Below are 24,966 nucleotides of genomic sequence, written 5' to 3'. Positions count from 1 at the left end.
ACAGTTCATGATCTCAATTTTGGTGATGAAATTGTTGCATCTGGCCTTTTGTGCTGCGACCTGTATAAGCTCACTTTGTATGACAAGTATGGACAAAATTTTGCAAATGCTGTTGCAAATTCAAGGGCTATTTCAGATGCAAAACTTTGGCATGCACGTTTTGGTCACCTGAATTTTGCCAGTTTGCTGCATTTGCAGAAATCTGATATGGTTGCTTCTTTGCCACCTCTTGAAGCACCTGTCAAACATGTTTGTGAAGGCTGTATTTTGGATAAGATGCAGCGTTCTAAGTTTCCAAAGGATGGTTCAGTTCGGGCCACATGCAGGTTGCAGCTTGTGCATAGTGATGTTTGTGGGCCCATGCAAACTCCGTCCTTGGGCAATTACCTTTACTTCGTGACTTTCATTGATGATTACTCTAGGCATGCATGGGTATTTCCGCTTAAAGCGAAGTCCGAAGTTTTTATGTGCTTCAAACAACTTCTGGCTATGGTTGAAAATGTATAGAAATGTACTATGGGCACCCTCCGTTTCGATCGAGGGGGGGAGTATATGTCTCATGAATTCAATGCATTTCTAGCTAGTCATGGGATAAAACACAAATGTACAGTGCCTTATACACCTCAGCAAAATGGTGTTGCTGAGAGGAAAAACATGTCACTTACCAAAATGGCCCGATGTATGGTCAAAAGTCAAGCTTTGCCGCATTCTTTTTGGCTTGAGGCCATCATGTACTAAACAGGTGTCCTACGAAAGCTTTGCAGTCTATTACTCCATATGAAGCATGGCATGATAGAAAGCCTTCTATTGAGCACATGCGTGTTTTTGGTTGTTTGGCATATGCTTTGGTGCCACAAAGACAGCGCAGAAAATTGGATGATAAGGCTGTCAAATGTATTTTTGTTGGTTATAGTGCTGAAATCAAAGGTTACAGGTTGTATAATCCGCAAACAAAACGTATTTTGGTTTCACGGGATGTAGTGTTTGTGGAAGATTCTATTCAGCCATTGCTATCATTTACTAGAGACAGTAATGTAAGCTCACGGGACATTTATGACACTTTGTTGCCTCTTTTCACTAGTGGAAATACAAATTCAAGTTCCAATGACGCAAATGTACAGCCTATGGGGGTTTCTAAAAATGTTATAGATCAGCCTATTACTGATGCAGATGTACATGATGTACTTGATGAGGAAAGGGCTGAAAATGAGCAGGCGAGAGGTATGCCAAAATGGATGGTTCACACTTTGTGTGACAATAAATTGGATGCACCTTCGTCTAGTCATACTCGTTCAGGCTCTCGCCATGCATCTTATGCATCAGATTGTTATGCTTTGGCTGTGTCTAGCTTACATAATGTTGAGGAGCCTCTATCTTTTGATGAAGCATAGAATTCAGAAAATTGGATGACTGCCATGCAATCAGAATACGATGCACTTATAGAAATGACACATGGACTTTATGTGATTTACCTCCTAGCAAAAAGGCCATTGGTACGAAGTGGATTTACAAGTTGAAACGCAAGCCGGATGGTGAGATCGATCGCCATAAGGCTCGACTTGTTGCAAAGGGTTATGCACAGCAAAAAGGCATAGATTTTGAAGAGACTTTTGCTCTCACTTGTCGTATGACTACTGTGCGTTTTCTATGTGCATTGGCAGCTCATTTTGGTTGGCATGTACATCAATCAGACATTGTTACTGCTTTCTTGAATGATGACATATTTGAGGAAGTTTATGTAACGTAGCCTCACGGTTTTGTCATAAAAGGACAAGAGGACAAAGTGTGCAGATGTAAGAAGGATTTGTATGGGTTGAAGCAATCTCCTCGTGCTTGGTATGAGAAAGTTGACACTCATTTGGTCAAACGAGGCTTTCGTAATAACAGTCCAACAGAAAGCACATTGTATGTAAAGCGTGAGGGTGATGTACTTCTCATTGTGGTTCTTTACGTCGATGATTTGCTGATCACTGGACCAAATGAGAGATATATTGTTGAATTTAAGGCTGATTTGAATGCCACTTTCAAGATGAAAGATTTGGGGCTATTGCATCATTGCTTGGATATACAGTTTAAGTAGTGTGATGGTGGTATTGCCTTGTGTCAGAAAAGTTACATAGAGACATTGCTATGTAAGTTTGGACTTGAGGATTGCAAACCTATTGCCACTCCCATGGAGACAGGTTTGAAGTTGAGTCTACATGATGCTGGCGATTCTGCTGATGTCACTCTTTATCAAACTGTTGTTGGCTGCCTCATTTATGTATGCTACACGAGGTCGGATATTCAGTTTGCAGTCTCACAGGTCAATAGATTTATGCATAGCCCAGTGTCTAAGCATTGGCAGGTTGTCAAGAGGATTTTCCGCTACCTTAGTGGCACTTTACATCTTGGCTTGTTTTATCCCAAGGGGGGGTCATTGCCGCCAGACTTACATGCTTTTTCGGACTCAGATTGGGCTGGTTGTTTTGACACGCGAGTGTCAAAACAACCACTTGTTTTGACACACGAGTGTCCACAAGTGGTTTTTGTTTCATGCTTGGCAGTTCATGTATATCATGGTTGAGCAAGAAGCAACCTACTGAGGCCACTTCGAGTTGTGAGGCTAAGTACATGGCAGTCTTCACAGCTACGTTTAAGTGTGTATGGCTTAGACGCCTTATGGCTGATTTGGATGTTGGACAAGACACTGCCAACACTATCTACACTGATAGTCAGAGCGCATTGGCAGTTGCGAGGAACCCAATTTTTCATGCTCGCACAAAGCACATTGAGGTGAATTACCACTATGTCAGGGAGAGGCTCTCAGCAGGAGAGATCACCTTGGGTTATGTGCCAACACAGGACAACCTTGCAGATCTTTTCACAAAGGCATTGTCTCGTGAGAAGCTTGAAGGTTTTTGCAAAGCTTTGGGCTTACTCCCCTTTGTGGATTGATCATGTCCTTAGAACATGACACTTCCCTTTACTTATGTGCCATCTCTCGTTCACCGAATCACTCCAGGGGGGATTTGTTACCATATACATGTGGTAGTGATGTGTGAAAACACACTAGGACCGTCGGGGCATTTTTTCCCTCTTTAGGAGGTTTTCCCCCCCGTGCATTGTATATACACCCATCACTCTAGGGCTATCTATCTTTCCATTGCACACTAAGTAATACACTCTCCATTGTGTGCCTTGAGCTTCCTTCGTTTTCTCCAAGCTGTGTGCGTTTCTCTGCAACCCTAATTCCAACACCAATCTCTTCTACCATGTTCAATCCTTCTGCATGTAATGCCCTAAAACCTAGTGGGATTACCTTTTTGGCATCCATTTGCATTCTAACTTTCTTCTTACCCCTTTTGATCACAATGGAGTCTGATCCCCATAACTGCTTTACTCTTGCTACTCTTAACCATGGTCTTCCCAACATGATTGGATAAGAACGAATAGATTCCTCCAACCTGAGTACGACAAAGTTGGCTACAAATTGCAGTCAACCAACTGAGATCTGCAAATTCCTCAAAATGTCGAAAGGCTAAACCCGTCTCTGGTCTACCATTTAAACCTGAAAAGGAGATGGATCCCACTTCAAAAGATTCAAACGTTTGCAGGTTGACTCCGGGAGAATATTAACTCCTAACCCCCCATCCAAGAGTACACCTGGGAAAAACACTTGTCCAATGGAAGCCCCAACTACGGGTACCTTGTAATCAACATCCAAAGGTTGAACTTCACAAGGTTCTCCACAAATAGTATCCTCAGGGTCCATTCCGGTTTCCTGATTCTTTCCTTTCACTTCTCTAGTCATTCTTTTCAACAATTGTTGTGAGAATGCAGGTACCAGCCTCAACGTTTGCTTCACTGTGATGGTCATTGGAGCTGACAACAATGCTTCATAAAAGTCATCACCACCAACCTGTTCCTGTAGTTTAGTTTGACTGCGGTCTAAATTTTGTCTTCCAAGGGGGAGGTTCCAACCTTGGCCTTTTCCCTAGTGACCACCATGGCATCAATGCACTCACTGGTTTCTAGAATATCCTCAATGAGGATGCAGGCTGTACAATTACAATTATAATGTTTAGGTGTTTCCTGAGCAATTTTAGTCTCTTATACTTGCTGATCAGTTTGCTATTTTGCTTTGACAACTTCCACCTTTTCTTCACTCCATTCTTCCTCAGTCCATGCCGTTTCAGACCATTCCTCCAATATTACTAAATTAGCCTGACCCGGAGGTCGTTGCTGCTGCTACTGTTGTGGTGGAAGTGGTGGATTTTGTTATGGAGGTCGATTATTATTATTGTTGTACCCGATAATAGGGATTCCTCTATCATTCCGATGTCGGCACCAAAGTTCACAGTCAGGTCCTTGTCGATGACCCATGACTCCACAATGATTGCATGGTGATTGTGGCATATTGTTCTGATTCTTGTTTTGATATCCCCAATTATTTGGATTTTGAAACCGCCTCTGAGGTGCAGGTCCCTGATATCTCCTATTAGGACCTTGAGGGACAATCATGCTCGTTGCGGCCTCTTTCATCTTTTGAGTAGTCTTCTTTCCCTGAAATCCGGGTTGTAATAACAATTGTCATAGTCATGTCCAAACCTTTGACATACCTGACAATATGCTTTCTCTGACACACCAAACTGGTTCATGCCCAAAGTTTGTAATTTATCCTGAATAATTTTGTTGACCACATCCTTTCCCTGCTTTTTATCCTTCTTTGGAGAATCCTTATCTTTCTTCTGCTTCTTCTTTTCCTTATCCTTTTTCTTTGCCTTCTTTTTTTTTTACCAATCTTCATCCTCGTCACTGTCAGTATCAACTCCCGTATCCTGATCGGAATCATCAGTTTTTGACCCTGAATCTTCAGATTCTGAGTCTGAGTCATCACTTTTCTTCTTCTTCTTCTTTTCCCATAAGACAGTTTTACTGCCATACCTTCTTTCAGCTCTGGCTGCCGCCTCAACAAAATCAATTCCCTTTTCTTTCATATGGCAGCAATTTTATATTTTCCAAAGTCAATTCCCTTTTCTTTGGTGAAGTCTGTTGCTACAAGCATTTCATTGTAGCAATCATGCATCTTACTTTTCAACCTGTACACCACTTTGTATTTAAGGTTTTTATGTTTGGAAGCAAATTATATGAAGACCATATGCCATTCTTGTATGTGTTTGCCTCATCAAATGGATTCCTTCTTGTCATATAGGTTTGACACAATCAGAGCAAGACAAGTTCATGTAAGCAAACGGTATCGAGAACCCCAATAAGAATGAGTAGTTAAAAGTACAGAGAACTTTCTATCGATCTACCATTTTGGCATTGATTTAGAATCCTCAAGTTTTTCCACCATTTTGGCATTGACCTAGAACTCTCACTATTTGAAAAGCTTTGATTGTTTGCATTGGCAAATTTTTTCCACCATTTTGGCATTGACCTAGAATTCTCCCTATTTGAAAAGCTTTGATTGTGTCTTTATGGCATGGAGAGAGTAAAGAACAATTGCTTCTCATTTTGAGCCATTCAAATTGAGCTTAAGAGGGCCATTTTGATTTCACTTTTGGGACAAATTCATGCATAATTTTGGTTGAATCAAAGAGACAATCATAGTTTTTTTTAATGCATATGTGTGGCGACGCACAATGCCACATAATTTGAGTCTGTTTTTGCATGTTCATGGGAATCACTATTGTAAAAAACAAATCTAGTTTATTGCACTTAAAACCCTCTTTCACCTTCAATTGGATGTCTCTTCCTAATGAATCCTAACGGATCTATCCCAAGCTCTACCAACATGGCTTCAAGATCCTCATCCTTGAGGGTAGGTTGCTCCTCTTGGACGCTTCTCAAACATAAAGCAAGAGCATCCAGGGGCTCAAGGAAAGAATTACTTGATGTTTTATATCAAGTGCCAAGAACTCTTTCTTAGGTTCTCCTTCTATACCAACAAAGTCCTTAGCAACCTCATAAGCTTTGGCAATGACTGCAAGAGTGCTCTCTAATGTTGAGATATGACAAAGAGGAATGAAGTCTGTATCATTCAAATGGTAGGTGGGAAGGGTGAGAATAGTCAAAGTTGACTCTGAGACTTGGGTAGAAGATTACAAGATTTACTTTGTTTGGATAGTTAAGATAGGATGGACACAAAATTAATGACTTATTCTTGAATTTCTAAAAATTTGGTGATCTTCCCTTAATGGTATTTTTGGAGAACTCAATGAGATGAATATATTCTTTGTCCTCCATCATGAAGCTCTAATCCTCAATAGCTTCTTCAAACTCCTTTTGATCATTTGACAATAGGCTCTTGTAAGGATCAATGGTGAATGAAATGTCAAAAGGAGGATTGAAGATGAGATGATCTCTTGCACCGTGGCATAAAGAAGCTTCTCACTTGGCAAGGATCTCCACCCTCTTCGAGACGCACAACCTCACTCAGATTGTAGAAGAGTTTAAGGGGTACTCTAGTAGAACTTGCCCAAAAAAGTGATTACACTTTGACTGACAAGGTAGCTCAAGCCACAATTGCATTGTGCAAGCAAGAAAAAGTAGAAGGGGCACTCTGGTAGAATCTACCATAGTAGAATCTACACAAAGCAATTATATAAGCTCCGATTGACAAAGTAGGTAAGACTGCATTTGCTTTCATGTGGGAAATGGGGAGGAGGAGGGGAATATGGGTTCAATCTTCCCAAACAAAGTGAAAACACATCAAGTGACACTTGTAGGTGAATCATATTTACTTAATGTGAGCAACAGAGTGTAAATGCTTGAGTGGGGATGAGAGAGACTATGGAGAGAGAAAATGGGTAGAGCAAGTAAGAGAACATCTGGGAATGATTTTGTGCAAGCAAGAGAATGTAGAAGGGGCACTCTAGTAGAATCTACCCAAACAAAGCAATTAAGCTTCAACCAATAAAGTAGGTAAGACTACATTTGCTTCATGTGGGAAATGGGGAGGAGGAGGGGAATATGGGTTGAATCTTCTTAAACAAAGTGAAAACACATCAAGTGACACTTGTAGGTGGACCATATTTACTTACCATGAGCAACGAAGTGTAAATGCTCGAGTGGGGATGAGAGAGACTATGGACAGAGAAAATGGGTAGAGCAAGTAAGAGTACATGCGGGAATGATTTTGAATTCCTTATATTGGTCCATTTGATTGTTGGTTTTTTATCATCAATTCTAGGTGGCACCAGTATTCAAATTGCAATGGTCAAATAGGGACCTGTTTAATTTTATTTCCATAAGTGACATGACTTGTTTGGCCCACATGAAGCGATTGGCCAACAACAAGGAGCCCTTTTGCATCCTATGTGTCCTTAGCTTGCACTCAGGAATAATGGCTTTCCTACAATGCCACTACCACCCTCTTCATGTTTTTTGGACCATAGGCCCACAAAAAGCAATTAGCTTTCTTGCACCTTCTTGATTCCTCCTTCTTCGTGTTGTTTGGGTCATAGGCCCACACAAAACGATTAGCTTTATTGCACCTTTTATCCTTGCCTCCAACTTCACGTCAATGTGTCGTTTTACAAGCACGGGGCAGTATTTGGATGCATTTTTGGAATTTGATAATCTTATGGTTTATGCCAAGATTTTGCTATGATATCATATTGTTGGAATTTCTGCTAAATGTGGATTTGGGGCCATAAGAATGGTTTCATGTCTATAATATAAGATATATAAAAGCTACCAAAAATCAATTTCATGGGCTAAAAATGAATTGTTAAATGTGTTTTCTAAGACCTCCTTTGCGGCTCACCAATCGGAAATAGTTATGAGTACTTCAAGATTTTTCAGAGGCAGGGTTTTCCATTTTTGGACCACCCGTGGGATGTGTGCTAGGTTATTGAGTTTAGCACTCTAGGACTTTGATTGATAGCCTCTTCTAGGAGTTACAATATGTGCTTTACTACATTTGAATCAACTTCCATTCGATCGAGATATGAATAGGACTTTGTGTGCTTGGGAGTTTTTGGATGAAAATAATTAGCGCAATGATGGATATTTCCCTCAATTAATGGGTGTTATGGTGGAAGTTAGGATACATGGAATCTAATTGAGATTTGATGTGCTCAATTTGGTTTACAAAGGGCCAAGTTATAGCCACAAAAATTAGGCAATCTCGAAAGGAGGAAAGAGGGGATTTCCTCTTCATCATCATCACGTGCTCAACCAAGAAGCGATTTGAGAAGAAGGGCATCTTTGAGAATGTGCCAAGGGAGAAAAACATCTTCTTCTTCTTTGTGTATACATATAGTGCTTTATGAGGTGGACAACTCTCAACGAGGAGGAGGAAGTGAAGCAGAAGGGAGATCTCACTTGATTTTTCTTCCTTTAGCTCTTTGGCTTGAGGATTCAAGGTGTTCTTCAACAAAATCTTGAGAATTTAAGATCAAGATGTCAAAGGTGGTAGCAAAAGATGCAATGAAGACAAAAAATAGCTGCGATCTGATGGATACCTCGACTATGATCTAGAATACCTCCAATGCCACATACATGAACAAGGCTATTCTGGATTCTGGAGAAGAGAGATCACTGAGGTAGAGAGAGAGAGAGAGAGAGAGAGAGAGAGAGAGAGAGAGAGAGAGAGAGAGAGAGAGAGAGAGAGAGAGAGAGAGAGAGAGAGAGAGAGAGATCTGGGAAAGGCTCTCCATGCTGATAGCAAGTTTCTCATACAAGTGATCAAGGGTGGTATGGCATAGATCTCACATGCCCAATGGGTAGACCCAAAGTACACACAACTACGCCTGCTACTGACACTGCTAGTAGTTGCTCTTGCACACAAGATCACTGACACGGTCTCCACATGGGTTACCCTAGCCTCTTGAGAAATCAAGGAGTTGGCGATGTCTCCTCCTAGCAAGAGAATTGATATGGAGAAAGAGGGTGGCAACATGTCCCGCGTAGAGAACATGGAACATGTCCTTTTCCTATGTTGGATTGCTTAGATCGTTCATAGAGAGGAATTGTAACCACATTTAAGTAGCAATGTTTTTGAGAAAACTTAGGACTATCAATGTAATTTTTTCCTCATTAGCAGGTTTTCTCTGCCACCCTATACACATGCAGATCGTTCAAGCGCAAGCTTATATTTGTATTTGAGCACTAACACTATTATGTGATGTGCACCCTTGCAATCCTCCTTCTTCTCCAACCTTTCTTTGCACATTCCTACAACCCTAATGAGAAATTTGCTCGATACAAAAGAGAAAATATCATTTATACGTTGAATCTCAATTTACTGATCACATATCCGCTTGTCATACCTTGCAAATGCCTTCCTTGTGAGGGTTTGTCAAACCTTATACCTTCTCCCAAGCCACATTGTCACAATCAATGTTGTATGGAAGGTCATTTTCCTTGCAAGTAGCACATGTTGCAAGACCTAGTAACATCTCTCTCTCTCTCTCTCTCTCTCTCTCTCTCTCTCTATATATATATATATATATATATATATATATATATATATATATATATATATATATATATATATATATATATATACCTAGCTATGTGTGTGTGTGTGTGTGTGTGTGTGATATGCATGGGTATATATATAAAATAGATATACACGCATAACCAACAAATTGAAGTACCAACTTTGCAACTACTCTCTTTCTCTCTCATACCACCTCTCTATCTCTCTCTCAAAGCCAAAAAATATACAAAGGGACTACTCAATGCAATTGCTTTGTGTTGCCAATGCCTCTATTCAGTCCTCTTCTTCTTACATAGACAATAAAATGATGGCATTCATAGTTAAGGCCTCGCTATTAACTTTGTCCCTTGAATGCCTCATCCTTGACCATGTTCCTTTGTTGCCCAAATAGTTATGGGATGGTAGCTTGTGGCGAAGTTCTCCTCTGTTTGCAACAATTTTTCTACCACCCAATTCTAGCGCGAGAGGCACAAAATATGGTTGTTGGTGCCATGTGGCATCCTTCTAACAAAAACCGAGTCTCCAATTGTTTGATAAAGTGGACTTGCACTAGATGGCGTCCTTTTATTGTGCATGCCCTTCTCCATTGCAAGGAGATATCACAATAACGATAGCTAATTTTCCAAGAATCATGCAAGATTTGACAAATATGTTCGAAAAAATTATCAATGTTCACTTCAATATGTGTATATATGGTGTTAATGTACATAGCTAGAGACAAGTACATAGGCATGTTGATGATGTAAATGGGTTCTAAAATGATACTCTATTCTGTTTTGGCTCGTTTCACTTATCATTATCTAGAATCTTTAGAGATTCCTCGAGCCACTTTTTCATAGGAGCACAACCACACTAAAACTATACCATGAGTAGCAAGAATTGACCTAGAGTACTCCCATGAGAGTTTTGGACCCTTTGCTCTAACCATTATGCCGTGCTGCCCTAGCTATCAGGAGGACAACCCCTCGAGAAAATAAAAAAAAACTCATGTCTTCTCCCCTATCCACCTCGTAAGGCGAAGTGCCTCCACATACTTGTTGCTTGCTCCTGTTGCCTTCGTCACCACCAATCAAGGTTTCCCGACACTTATCTATCCCCATTTGCCTTCCTTGCCTTGCATGACAGGTGTCATCCTTTTCACTTGACCCTTTGATAAGAGACGGAGGATTCTACAAGATTTCCCTAATAACCACTAATATCAAGATTACTACCAATCACTACCAAGTATTGAACACTAGTTGATTAAGAAGTGTTGAAAGATCCTTGAAAACTCGGTCCATATAGCTTCATGAAATGGTGTGGAGGCTTGAAGATTGGAGCCCATTCTATGAACATTTTGAGTGTAAGGAACTTTACAACCCATAGAATAAGCCTACATTAGATCCTTGGAAACTATAGTCTATAGAAAGTTTATCTATGTGTATGCCTGGATACTAAGTAACACACAACATTTAATGAGGGGTGGTGAGGGGATCGACAACTTGGAAGTCCAAGGCAGGATCTTGAGGCAGATCAAATTCGGGCAACGTAAAAATTGAGGAAAAGGGGAATCAAGGCAACATGAAAAATTAGGGCTCCGCCAGTTGATTTTGAACCCACAACCTCGCGGCCCGGGTTTTGGATCACATGGACTAACCAACTCAGCTGCGTGCTAATGGATTGTCCAGGTTTATAGGGTTCAATTTATGCTCAGGTTTAGTTTTAATGTGATGGTTGCGACAGTGTTCGAGCAAAAACAATGTTGCAAATGTACAAAATTCCCTTTAGGGTAGATTCAAAGAGGAAATTTTCAAAAATTATCCGATTTTTTTGCAATTTAACTCTATCTTCTTAAAATTTTCAAGCAGATTTTGTCCTTCTCCCCCTCCCTTCAATCGGCTCAAGGCTAAGCTGAGGCACACTTTTCTCGAACATTGGGTTGCGACTACAATTGCACAGATTTTTGTGTGTGGACTTGTGAGCCGTGGATCCCCTCACCACCCCACATTTAATGTTGTGTATTATTTAGTCTTGAAGATGTGCACGTCAATGTGTATATGTAGTAGTACTATTTGTGATGAAAGACATCAAGTAGGTAGGTTGAAATGTAATTGGACTCTAGTTGGACAAAATGACACCTCTTGTTTGAAGTTGTTTGAAGGGATTAATCTAAGGAGCGTTGAAGAGTACTTAGAAACTAGGTCTCATATTGCATTGTTGAGGTTCTCAACAAGTCAAAGATTAGGCCTGCAATTAGCTAATGGAAACTATAGTCTATGAAAAATGCAAGGCCACTAAAGCACACATCCTAACCAATGAAGTTGGCCTCTAATTTATAAGGAGAAAAGCTGGTTTCCAACTCCTTTTGCAAAAGAACAATGTGATGGGGCCTCTCAAATCAATAAAAAAGATTGGACATGCCCTTGCCATCAAGATGTGAAGGCCCCATGGCAAGGGCTGAGAGGTTTGGCCTTTTAAGTCTTGAAGGATGCAATGTCCTTATGTCTTAAAAGTCTACATGCATCCCACTATAGCAATGAGCATATGAGTACACCAGTACATGGACGACCTCATCCCCTTCAGGGATTTTTTAAATTAAAAAAAGAGTAAAATAACATATTTATTGGTAACCACTTTATTGGAAGGATAAAAAGTAACTATTTTTCCCAAAAGAGGAAATAATTGATTGATGAATAAAACAAATTTTTACTTCCTAGTTTTGAAGCCTTTACTTAGAAGTTACAAGGTGAAGCCTCATAATGATCTCCCACTTCGAGTTGAATTAATTACCCTTGTAGCTTAAAATTTTGTTTGCAGTGAAGAAATAAGCTTCCTCAAGAAAAGGCTAAAAGCCTTGGCCACAATAGAAGAACAAGTGATAAAATCACGAGGTCTGCCCATGACAATGTGCCTCTAAGCGGAAAAAAATTATTTCAAGAGGCAATCTTCTTGTGTTCATTGCTAAGAGAGGTCTTAAAAATAACATGTTTAACCGGTTCTGATAGAGATTTACGATGCTAAAATTTTCTTCTCTCTTGCACCACTTGTAGGAATGTTCATATGATGCCCATGCAACTCCTCTCTCTCTCTCTCTCTTGGCTTACAAAGTTGTTTGCTTGCAATGGGCAGGTGAGTGGTACTGATAGAGAGGCAACACCCTCGATACATGAGGGTGGTAGAATGGTGGGGTGGAATATTTGACAATATCCTATAAAATAATGGATTCTTTAAAAGTACCTGTATGAGTGTATGAGTAACATTACTTATGAGAAAGAGAGAGATTCTACCTATAATCGATTCTAGGCCTGTTGAATTTTTCAAAGACATGGCTACATACTTTTTGCATGTATTCCTAAGAAGGTAAACTTGTTTATCAACTAGCAATGTTTGAAGTATACAATAAAGGCAAGACAAAGCTTGCCATGGGAAAGGTAAAGGTTTAACCGAGTGACCCAGAGGGTACTACAAAACATCAAATAAACTCTTATTTCAATTTAATCCATTTTGAAGGCAGTTTGTTGCTACACAAATTCAGAGCCTCATACATACTTTTTCATGAGTTGCAACCAAAACTACAACATCCTCCTTTCAATGATGTTCTAACTGTGTGGGTAATTTGCAACATGGAACTTTATAAATTGGATGGAAAAACTCAATGATGGCTTCATCTTAGCCTTAGTGCTGCAATAAAGAGGCTGTAAAAGAATACCCCAAAGAAAAATTCTAATAACATATTGAGAATATGCACGTCTACATAACTCTATTCGACTAAGGGCCCTAGTTTCAATTTTCATTACATAGAATCTCCCAAGATGCTTTAACATCTCCATTCAACTCACAATTTAAAACCAATCCTAATGGCTAGGATTTGACCTCAGCACATACAGAGTATAAAGTTGAACATACAGAGTATAAAGTTGAAGCTTAACCACTAAGCTCCCTTAAGCACTAAAAAAAAAAGTAATAAACAAACACACACACACACACACACACACACACACACACACCCCCCCCCCCCCCCCCTCTTTCTCCTTTCCCTTTTTTCCCCCCACCCTTCCCTTTTCCTTTTCCCCCCCCACCCTTCCCTTTTCCTTTCTCTCTCCCCCCCCTCGTTAATTAATTATCCTGGAATATCCCTTTGCCAAGAATTCCAAAATCAAAGGTGTCTTTCTCTCCCCATTCCCACTCAAGGCTGCAGGCAGGGTCTGTATACAATCGCCCGTCAACCCGCTGATTTTCCCTCTGGCTCTCGCTGCCCAGCTCGCCCTTCAACCCGTTGATTTGCCCTCCCTCAATCTTGCTTTCACCCGCTCACGTTGCTCACTTTGCGTTCACTGTGGCTAATCTCGCCTCATTGCGAGGCCAAGCAGCAACGCCCTAGTGTGCATCTCTCACGCCAAACGCGAGAGAGAGAGAGAGAGAGAGAGAGAGAGAGAGAGAGAGAGAGAGAGAGAGAGAGAGAGAGAGGCACATTTCCCTGCGTTCCTTCTCGCAATCCCCTCCTCTCTCTCTGCAAGTGTGGACGGCAAAGTTGATCATCACGCTTGCTGGGCAATGCACACTCACTGGGTAATGCTGATCATCATGCTCGACAGCCTGGCTCCAGCGCCTTCCCCAGCCTTGCACAGACTCTCCGGAGATGTCCCCTTGCTTCCCTATGCGACCCCCATCCTCGCGACGAAACATGGCATGCTACCCACAAAAAAATTCGCTCTCTCTCAAGCACCTACTCACACGTGGCCTCCCTCTCTCTCTATCCTCCCCACACGTCACTTTCGGTCTCCTTTTGCTTCAGCTTTTCAACGATATCCCATGAGATACCCTATCATTTGACATGCTTGCAAAATTAGAACCACATACGTCGAAGAGAAAATTTAAGTTTATTAAAGATGAAAGTATTCCAAAGTAGAAGTTGGAGGCATTGTCCAATGTTGTACATCAACTAGTGGAAAAATCAAATAAGAGTTGAGAGGATACATACACAATGAACTAAATATATTGGAAACAATGAAGAGAGTAAAGAAAAGAAGGCCGAACGAGAGGGAGGGGATCATGCCCCTTGTCTGAAACCTTGTGTAAGATGTAATTGATAAAACTTAGAACCTTGTGTTAGATGCAAACAAGGATGGCCACAACATTGACACCAAAACTTACCTCACTTGACCAGCATCCAGTGGCACCCGTGTCAAGGACCTCAATGACCCCACATTTGTTATTGTCCACTTGCATTCTATCCTTAGCCGGCCATGGTTAATGCCACTGGTATATCATCCTAGGTTCCCTGTTCTTTGCTATGTTTGCCCCATGTGTGCAAATCAGCGGCCACTATCATGATCCTAGAGCTCTCTCTGAGCCTCTGCCCTATCCTGTGCCAGCCTCAACTGGCAGGTTAAGTGATGATCAACTGTGTGCAACAACAATGGGTAGCGGGCCCCTTTGAGGTAGCACGGTCAAGCTCACAAGGTGCATCATGAACATGAGGCATGTGTGTGTGTGTGTGTGTGAGAGAGAGAGAGAGAGAGAGAGAGAGAGAGAGAGAGAGAGATCCCATGATTTGAATGCAAACTAATAGACATGCATGGCCATGGAGGTTTGCATCTATACACAGATGACTGTGTGTGTGTGTGTGTGTGTGTGTGTGTGAGAGAGAGAGAGAGAGAGAGAGAGAGAGAGAGAGACGCATTCTTCGAGATTCTCATTAAAGCAATATATAAACAGGTGGCTCTAAGTTCTAACGACTTGCCGATGTAGGCAACAAGGCTATGTAGTATGCTGTGAGAGAAAGAGGGGTAGCAAAGGAGGGAGTCAAGACTCCGATTCCCGAAGAGAGAATGGGACATGTTGATCGTGGTGTCTGCAATACTTTGTCAAGGTGAATTTTGAAGCACCCAAACTATATGATGATAAAACGAGGCATATGCACTAGAAATATGTTTTCAGATGGATAGCCTCTATGCATAGGTTAATGATGCTAGGTAATAGGGCCATCTTGAGCGTATCATTCCCCTTTCCCCTACACCCATAAATGGCCTCATCCTATATCAACCAATATTTAAATTTTTGTATTTTGAAATATAAAAATAATGAGTATCTTATAACTATTTCAACCAATCAAAATTGTGCATTGTTTAAAAAAATAACATCTCCTTTTTCATTAGCAAAAAGGGGAGGCATCATTAAGCCCTCACCCCTTTGGGGAAGGGCAAAAAACCTCATCATCTCAAAAGTCGGTCCTTTTAATAATCAATTTCACACTAAAATTTTCGAATTAATCTATTTTCAAAATAACTTCCCTTTTTTCTTTAGCAAAAAGGGAAACCATCACTAAGGCCTCCCGTTTGGGGCAGGCCAAAAACCGTAGGTCCAAATCAATTATATTTTCATCCAAAGAAAGCTTCAACGTTCATTGAATGATCCTCTAAATGCTCCTTGTCACTATATGGCAGGGGTTGCTCTTTAGAGGCGATCAAGGGCCCAAGTTGAGGGAGGGTTCGCGATTCAATCTCTATTGTCCGATCATCATAGTGAGCTAGGTGCAAAAGCGTACCCCAAGTTCACCCTAGTCCATTGGCCTCGTAGGCCACGGGTCCATGTGGGACCTCTTGGTTGCCACATGGAAGCCCTACCGCCACTCTAGCGAGCGTGGATGACCATCTCAACACAATAGACGTACACTATTGTAGTTCATCGTGGCAATCAAACATCCGAGATCAAAGCCGCCCCGCAGCCCCAAGTTTGGACTCTAGATCCCCTCTGAGCCTCAACCCCGTGCTAAAGAGGGAGAGAGAAAGAGAGAGGCCGCCTTCACGACGGTAGGAGTGGAAGTATAAGATCCTCTTCTAGAGATAGTTCTTGGGAACCTAGAGGATGGATCATGGAAGTTGTCTCATGTGTGAGCGAGAGAGACTCTAGGCTATGCGGCTATAGATTTTGTTTATGAGGTGAAAGAAAGGCTGTTTATAAGGTGCTATATATGATTGGATGTCTTCATTTATTAAAAGTGCACAGATCTTTTACCTCGAGAGCTAGAGGAAAAACCATTGGATGAAATAAATGCCCAACGTTTAAATCTCGTTTTAAACTTTTGGGAATTGGTAAGCCTTACCCTTAGGTAGAAAAAATATAATAATTATCCCCAGTAAGCTTTAAGCCAAAGCTGTTGAAAAATGGACGACAGCCAGCATGGCATCGGGGGGGTAAAGTCTTTGTCTCTTATGGTAGGAACGAAAGTGTAGAAAAGCAACGCAGGCATTGCAGAGCTCCCTTTTTCTGCAGTTTACTGAAGGGAGAGAGAGGGAGAGAGGGGGGGGGGGGGGGGGGGGGGGGAAGTCGGGGACGCACTTGTAAGTTGTGTGTTTTGGTGAAGTGGGTAGTACCTGAGTGAGTGCCAGTGGGGTCTCTTCTGCCGCCATAGCCTTAGCCAGCGCGGTCTGCGTGCCAGCGTCCCTGCTCTGAACTCCCTTTGCCCAACGCGCCCTCTTCTTCAAAGCTCCGGGCGCGCCTCTTAGATGTGCGTGCGCATGTGTGTGTGACAGAGTCTTGAGAGCGGCTATGGCGCCCTTGAGGTTTGAATGCTCGCAATGGGCTCCCTCTTCTTCACATTGTTCCCCTTTCTCGTGACGAGCTTTACTGGGGCGCGCCGCAGTGCGAGACAGGGTTTTCGTGGGTTTTTGATTTTCGGATGGGCTCGCCTCCATCGCTCTCCTCAGGCGAGAATGCAGGTCAGATGGAGTGCAAAGAGCGGTTCTGCCGTGGATTTAGTGCATATCCGACACGAAACATCTCCTAATTGCGAGCAGAAGAGATCCCGAGCTGCGATTTGCGAGGATTCACGTTGAAGTGCCCTGATTTTCTCTGCTTTTCTTTCCTCAGAGTCTTCTGCCTCCCATTTCACCAGCTGACCCTTCAAACAGTTCATACACCCCCTAAGCATGAGAGGAATAGCACGTGAGCCTCAAGAGTACATTTTTACCTTCTTTTGTATAAAGCTTCTGCTTTTCTTCTTTTGTGCTTTCTTTGAATCACACATTGAATCTGTGTGAGACGGCACATTGTGGGCTTGCCAAACTTTGCAGCTCCACCACTTCTTCATCTTTCATGCATTTTTGTTCCTCCACATTTCCGGTCTCTCCCCAAGTTTTCAGTCCGGGTCGGTACCCATTTCTCTTTTGAAGAAATGTGTACCCACACACATGAACATTTGAAGCTACTCTTGTCAACTATGAAAAGCTTATGCTTTTTGGCAATTCTCACACATTCCTCCTTAGCTTTCCGGTCAATCTCGGCTACTAATGCAAGTTACAAGCAGATGATCTACATGATGGTGGCTTTTCAACATTAATTGTGGCCTGACATGTAAAAATTACGATGGTCACCACATGCAGTGGAAGTTTATGCTTGGGGCGTGCTCTTCTCTCCTTCAAGGTAAAGCTCTCTGCCAAACCTCCCATTGAGATAGGTACATTTTCTTTGCTCGGTTTTTAGAATAGCTCTTCCAGCGTCTCATTTATGCTGCAAGCACAAGGTTCTGGAATGCCTACAGCATGGCCGAGTTATGTATAATGTCCTGAATCCATTTGCCTCAAAATCATTATGCAGATTGTACTTGTTCTTTTTTGGGTCGGAGCTGTTCAATGCAGCATAGTTGGGAGTGCAAAAAATCATCAACATTCCATAATGCCCAAAGATATGGGCCCTCCTTCTTCACACTCTTGTATTCATGACAAAATTTCCGCCCAAAGACGCTACTCTATTTCACCACAAGTATATGAGGATAACAGAAAAGGAAGGGCTTTGCTAGCATTGTCTGACCAAGTTGACATGAGACAACCCATTCGGATTTACTTGAATTATGATGCAGTGGGTCTTTCTCCCGATAGAGATTGCCGTGCTCCCGGACAGATAGTTAAAGTGAGCGCACCTGAAACCACGCTGTTGTTAGTTTTTTCACTAAAAGTTTCGACTGTCCGTGATGTTTGTTCTTTAATTCTTTTCAACCAGCTAGGTGAGCCAGCCCCTCATCCTGTACATGGGCTTCCTGCATGTTGTCCACATGGAGATTCGCCTGTGTATGGGGATTGCTGGTATAATTGCACTGTAGATGACATATCTGGGGACGATAAAAGGAAACGTCTTCATGAGGTATTTCTACCTATGAGTGGCTAATTTTTTAAAAGCTACATCATAGTAATAACTGTGAGATTCTCTTGTTGTACCGATTCTGCTTGATCTAGGCACTCGGAGAAACTGCAGCTTGGTTTAAGAGAGCGTTAGCGGTTGAGCCGGTAAAGGGCCGACTTCGACTTAGTGGTTACTCTGCGTGTGGGCAAGATGGAGGAGTGCAGCTTCCACGTGTATATGTCGATGGTGAGTGCAGAAGATCTTCTACTTGGCTCTAAGTCATTGCAAGGATGTACCAGCTAATATGGTTTTGTAACAGATGGTATCGAGAATGCGGACCTTGTTCTTTTGGTGACTACCAGGCCTACTACTGGAAATACCCTTGCATGGGCAGTTGCGTGTGAGAGAGATCAATGGGGCCGGGCCATTGCTGGTAAGAAAAGCGCCAGTATTTAGAATTTTGCGAGTTTTTTTGACATTTTGGATTATTTGCCAATTTGATGAGACATTTTTCTGGGCAGGGCATGTCAATGTTGCTCCTCGTCACTTGACTGCGGAGGCGGAGACACTCCTGTTAGCCACACTCATTCATGAGGTGATTGATAAATGAGTTTTTTTCCAAGAATGGCAAGGTCCATAATGTCCTGCACTCAAGTGTTTTCATGCTTCATCATTGGTGTTTGTTTATCTTCTATTGATAGACTTTTTTGTATAGGTTATGCATGTGCTAGGATTTGATCCTCACGCCTTTGCACATTTTCGAGATGAAAGGAAGCGAAGGAGAAATCAGGTGGGAATCTGCATTTTTGTTGTGTCATAGATGATATAGTCAGTATTGCAGTGCTAAGCAGGTTTCTGATGACTCTAGGTGCTTACTCAAGCTTTTGATTCCAAATTAGGCAGAGCTGTATCTAGAGTGGTTTTGCCACGAGTGATGATGCATGCAAGACGCCATTATGCTGTAAGTGCCTTCTTGTATCTATCTAATGAGGATTTTTTATTGTACATTTTAGAGTGAAACTTGTTGCCCTTGTACTTGAGTGAGGGCTTTGTATATGGGTTACATGGGTTTCATACAAGTGACTCGTACGGGCGTGCCGGATTACCAGCCCAAGTAGTAAGTGTGTATGTATGGATTCTATTTATTGCTGGGTATTCTTCATATCATGACCCTTTTTAGTTTGAGTGTTTAGTGCCTAGGCTTCAGTATTGAGTTTGCCTTGCATCTTAGGAGGCATGACTATCTTTTTAATCTTGATGCAGAGAACATTTAGTAATATCTGGTTTTGCTCCCGTCGTTGGTTATTGATTATGCTTGTGGGGATGTCAGTGTATAGCCAATTTATCATGATGAAACTGATGATTATGTCATGTTGTGGATGACGGCCATGAATATACACCTTGCACTTTCCTTTATAGGTGAATTCACACTTTTTTTAGATATATCGAGGTATATGTGTTATCGATCTGTACATTTTGCATATTGAAAGTTTTTGTCCAAGTTGTGACCATTTGAACATTTTCCTATCGAGTGGTGCAAATGGACTATCAACTATCTTTTTGTTGTGTTAGTTCTATTCATGCTTTTGCCTAATGGGAGCATCCTTAATTACTATGGTTGAGTTTGCCCTACATCTCATGGGAGTCGTGCAAACATTTGTGCTGATGTATGCTCATGTGTGCGTGTCACAAACTGTTGACGTGTCAAGCCACTGAAGAACCAGATCTCGGCCGAGGGGCCTAAACCCTAAGAAGAAGTAGCTGAAGAAGTTGAAGTTCCCACCAACTTATGTGACCCCGTCCGATGGGGCCCAAGTGACATAAAGGCATGAAAATAAAGCAAGCCCACACACACACACACACACGTGGAGAGACCGGTGACGTGGCTACTTTACGAAATTTCGGATTTTATGCTGATTGATGACGTGGCAATCGTACGGAATTCCGGATTTTCTATTGATTGTTGACGTGGCAGAACTCTACGGATTCCACGTTTCATGCTGATTGATGACGTGGCAACCTGTACGGGTTTCCGTGATTTGCGTTGGCTGATTTTTAGCGCCAGCTTTTGGGCCGGTTGCTTTTGAGTTTGAAGCTTTTCACTGTAAATGCTTTTAACTGTCACAAGACGGGCACCACGTGCCAATAGAAAAGAATAGATTGAACAGATTCTTAGCACTTCAATAACAACTGAACTGAAAGAGAGAAACGACACGCGACACGGAGTGGCGGAATTCCATCCCAGAGAGTATTGGCCCCAAACCTTGGCACCCCTTTCGGTATTTCTTTATATTGCATCAACTCAGTACAAGTCGGTACTCCAGACTCTGCATCTTCAATCATGACAAAGAATGAGCCCTAACCTCATATTTAAAGGCCCTAGGTCCCAAAAGTAGTTTTGCATGAAAAGCCTTCAAACTTAAAAGCTTCTGGTCCAAAAGCAATGTCAAAAAGCCGCTAGCGTAAATAACGGAAATCCGTATAGCAGTCAGCGCAAAACGTGGAAATCCATACAACTTGTCATGTCATCATGTCAGTGCAATTTTCGGAAATCTGCCACGTCATCAGTTTTTTTTTTTTTTTTGGTGTGCGTGCGTGTGTGTAGGTCCGGCTTTATTTTAATCCTTTGTCACTTGGGGCCCCATCGGACGGGGTCCCCCCATAAGTTGGTAGGACTTCTTCTTCTGTTACTTGTTCTTGTAAGGGTTTAGGCCGCTCGGCCGACATCTTCAAGTTGGCTCCCTTCTTTAGGGCTTTGACACGTCAGCAGTTTGTTACATCTCCCCTTCCTGAAAGAGAGTAATCGTCCGCGATTACAGCATATCTGCAAAACAACTCAAGTTATCTCAAAAAAAATTTCCGAGGGCCATTTTGAGGGACAATCAGTTTGCTCTTTTTATTAAAGAGTTAGCTTCTCCTTTTTGCTCTTTTGAACAAGGAGTTAGCTTCTCCTGTCGGCTGTTTTGATCAAGGAGTTAGCTTCTTCTTTTGCTCTTTTGATCTTGACGGAGGGGCCTAAACCCTAAGTGAAGAAGCGAAGTAGCACAAGAAGTTTTACCAACTTGCGAAGTCTTGCCGAGAGGCCTATTTTTAAAGAAGAGTTTCCACCAACTTATGGGACCCCCTCCGATGGGGCCTAAGTGACCTAAAACCCTTAAAATAAAGTGAGACCACACACACTTAATCTCTTGCAAAAAAGGTGATGACGTGGCATTTGTACGAATGCCCGCAATTTACGCTGATGACGTGGTAGGTTGTACAGACTTCCACATTTTACCCTCGACTCTTGACGTGGTGGTTGTAAGGAATTCCCTGTTTTGCGTTGGCAGCTTTTTGGCGTCAGAGAAGACCATATGTTTTCGAGTTTGATGCTTTTCATGTAGCTGCTTTTCGTAGGTCAAGGGCCTTTAAATATGTGCAGAGAGCTCAATCTTTGGCACTCTTCTGGGTGAAGGTGTAGAGCGCGAGTACCGGCATTGTACCGAGTTCAAGCAATATAAAGAAAGGGGCGCCAAGGCTTGGGGCCAGTGCTCTCTCGGGGGTGAACTCCGCCACTCTCCATCTCTTGTGTTGTGCATCTCTTTCATTTCAGTTGTTATTTGAAGTGCTTAAAGTTTGTTAGTTTGTTCTTTTCTGTTGGCGTGTGGTGCCGGTCCCCGTTACAACGAAATTTGTTGAGCTAAATTAATTTGGATGAAATATGATTTTGTGAGGGAGCAAAACATGTAATCCTCAATGTATACAACTTGAATACAGAGTGTCAACATGGCTTTGTGGATAAGAGTTCCTTCCTATGGAAACTCCAGTGATGCATTTATAGGGAAACATGGAAATGTAAGAGTACTTATTCTTGGATCGAAGGGATTTGGTGTTGACAAATGCAATCACTACCCGAAAGAAGTAATAGATGTAGTGGGGAGGTTGCATGCGTATGTGGAGCTAAAACACCAGAGCAGGTTATTGATGAGTAGGTGTTGATGCTACGATAGGATTGTCATTTTTTGTGAATATAGAAGGTTCTTCATCAATGAAATTAAGAGCGAGTCAAGGGAGAGCTTGGCTCACTCTTGGAACTTGCAAGGAAAAATGCATGCATGGCTTTATGTAGGTTTTTGTTTGGAGAAGAGAAGTATCAGATACAGTGTGGAGATTGCATGTGAGTGTGGGAGCTAAAACATCAGATGTAAGGTGCGGCGGAGATGAATGTTGAACTTTGCTCAAGATGAGTGCTCCGAAGTGTGCTCAAGGGTTCCTTTTACTTATGGAAGGGAGAGCCTTCCGTTCCTTTAGTGAGAGAGTGCAAATGATCACAAACAAAGTGGGTAAACATTGTGAATGAAGGTGTTGAGACTGAGAGATAGAGAGAGAAGAATACGACACCAAAATGTTGTCAAACCCTTCTCCAAGGGCTCCACTCTCTATGGCGAGAGAGGTCTATGCTATTGATTGCACAATCCTTGTACAATGGTCTAAATGCAAAGGACTTGCCGACGATGACGATGACGACGAGACGGGCTGAAAATTGAAAACGCTAGGGGCTGAAATCTGCAAATCTTGTATTTGCTGAATTCTGACTCTGTCGGTGACGACGGCGATGACGACGCGACGACAATGCACTGCAAACATAGATGCTAAAATCTGCGAATAGCAAGCTGAATCTACAAATGTTGGCTGATTTGACTGTGCGGCGAGGATCTATTGGGGGAAGGTGAGATCTGCGAGGTTTGGGGGCTGCAGTGTGGAGTCTGACTGCTGAAAACTGAAAACACTGATGCAAATGGGGGATCTGTCACCAAGGAACTGCAAACTCTAGGGGCAATCTGCTGTCCCAAAAACGCTAGGGCTGATGAGGTATTTGTTGCAAAAACGCTAGGGAATTCGCTGCAAATTGCTAACGCCTGTTTGATCTACAATCTGCAAAGTGCTAGGGCTGATTTGCAATTGTTGAAAACGCTAGGTTGTCCTGTCGGGGTCTTACTGAGAAGGTGCACTGTCAGACACTAGGTCTCTGTTGCCTCTTCTGCTAGAAAGTGCTAGCGCTAGCTTTTCTTATATGATGATTTTCCAACTTTGCCCTACCCAGTTTCCCAAAAGTCAGTTATTAATAATAAGTGAAAAATGACTAAAATAGGAAAAATGGGTTCTGTGCACTGTAAAATGCTCATGATGGCTATTGGTTGTAATGTTGATAATCATGCTGTATGCAACCAGAGGAAATGCAACTACTCTAAGTGTCTAGACATGCACGGTCTGCGAACAGACTCACAAAGATACCAGAACACTTCCTGAAGTAGCTTGTCCTCATACACATAGGGCTAGATGTGTACGTGACATCCCCTCCTTTTCAAAGTGAGGTACTGGTACCGAATAGTATGGCATCGAGGGAGATCGCCAACAGCGTCTGGATGAACTTGGGAAGGACTCTTCGCTGGCCCACTCTGATGTGTGGGTCGTGCGATAGTTGAACTTCACAAAAGTCTGCAACGCTTGCTTCTTTGGGCCGCGCCGAAAGTGACAAAAAGTCATCTGTGGCTGCGTCAAAGCTCCAACTTCGGCTATAGTCGTGGATCTACCTTCTTCGGGAATCTCCGAGGAGGAAAATTCTTGAAACCACTTCCAACACAAAACATGAACATATGCATTCCATGTAAAGTGACTAGAAAAATTCTAGTCTTCTTTAAAGACTGTGCATGCAATGTAGATGAACAAAGAGACGGAGTGCCAAACCGTTCATCAAACACACGCAAAAATTGGAATCGAAACTTGTCTTTCTGATCTAAATCTATCAAGTGTAGCAAATCACAATGAAAATGCCGATGCTTGATGGTCAATCTTTCTTGTGCTCTCTCTGAGACTGTGTCGTGCCAAGGAAGAGACATGGAATGTGAATTCCTTGAATGCAAACATCTAATCTTTTCATGAGTAATCCGCATACATCCGTGCTATCATCCTCCCCCTCCTCTGCATGAATGAGACGAACTACCTCATTCGCACGTTGTCGTGGAGTACGAATGGGTAGCTTCCCTTTGCGAATGCTCTTCTGTTGCGCACTCTCCCCACTTGTAGCTTGTAGACGTAATGGAATGTTATAAGTTCGTGCACGAGACCTCGTCACACGCCGATCCACATCCTCCAGCTCTGTGTGAAGCATACGTACTATCTCCTCTTGCTCATCCCTGATATGTTGGTCCACCTTCTCCACATCAGAATCATCTACCAACTTTATACGTGAGGGATCAGCCTGTTGTACATCATGTTAACAATGGTGTAAATTAGAATTTAAGAATCATGTATAATATTTTTAAATATAGACTATGAAGTGTGAAAGGTGTAAGTAGCTTCTTCTCCGTACCTGCTTGGGTGTCCCCAAAGCGTGGTAAGCGCGAACGAGCCTCATGTTGGCCCTGCAATACACTAACTTCTCCAATTGAGAT

At 42.2% G+C, this 24,966-nt stretch overlaps 1 protein-coding gene across 1 annotated transcript in view; it reads left to right on the top strand.

Annotated features, from left to right (window-relative positions):
- The first annotated feature begins 16,736 nt into the window (after window positions 1-16,736).
- Window positions 16,737-24,966, top strand: part of LOC147420935 (metalloendopeptidase / zinc ion binding protein) — a 40,699-nt gene continuing 32,469 nt past the window's right edge. The window contains exons 1-8 of the mRNA XM_086505093.1: window positions 16,737-17,836; window positions 18,011-18,322; window positions 18,413-18,553; window positions 18,646-18,778; window positions 18,852-18,965; window positions 19,054-19,127; window positions 19,248-19,322; window positions 19,401-19,493. Of these exons, the coding sequence (XP_086361219.1) occupies window positions 17,780-17,836; window positions 18,011-18,322; window positions 18,413-18,553; window positions 18,646-18,778; window positions 18,852-18,965; window positions 19,054-19,127; window positions 19,248-19,322; window positions 19,401-19,493 (999 nt within the window). The 5' untranslated portion in view covers window positions 16,737-17,779. The remainder of the gene's footprint in view (window positions 17,837-18,010; window positions 18,323-18,412; window positions 18,554-18,645; window positions 18,779-18,851; window positions 18,966-19,053; window positions 19,128-19,247; window positions 19,323-19,400; window positions 19,494-24,966) is intronic.

This window comes from Adiantum capillus-veneris, chromosome 28, assembly GCF_014529385.1.
Source record: "Adiantum capillus-veneris isolate H3 chromosome 28, ASM1452938v2, whole genome shotgun sequence".
Lineage (NCBI taxonomy): Eukaryota > Viridiplantae > Streptophyta > Polypodiopsida > Polypodiales > Pteridaceae > Adiantum > Adiantum capillus-veneris.
The sequence above is the reverse complement of the archived record's forward strand: the minus strand, read 5'-3'. Positions and strand labels throughout refer to the sequence as shown.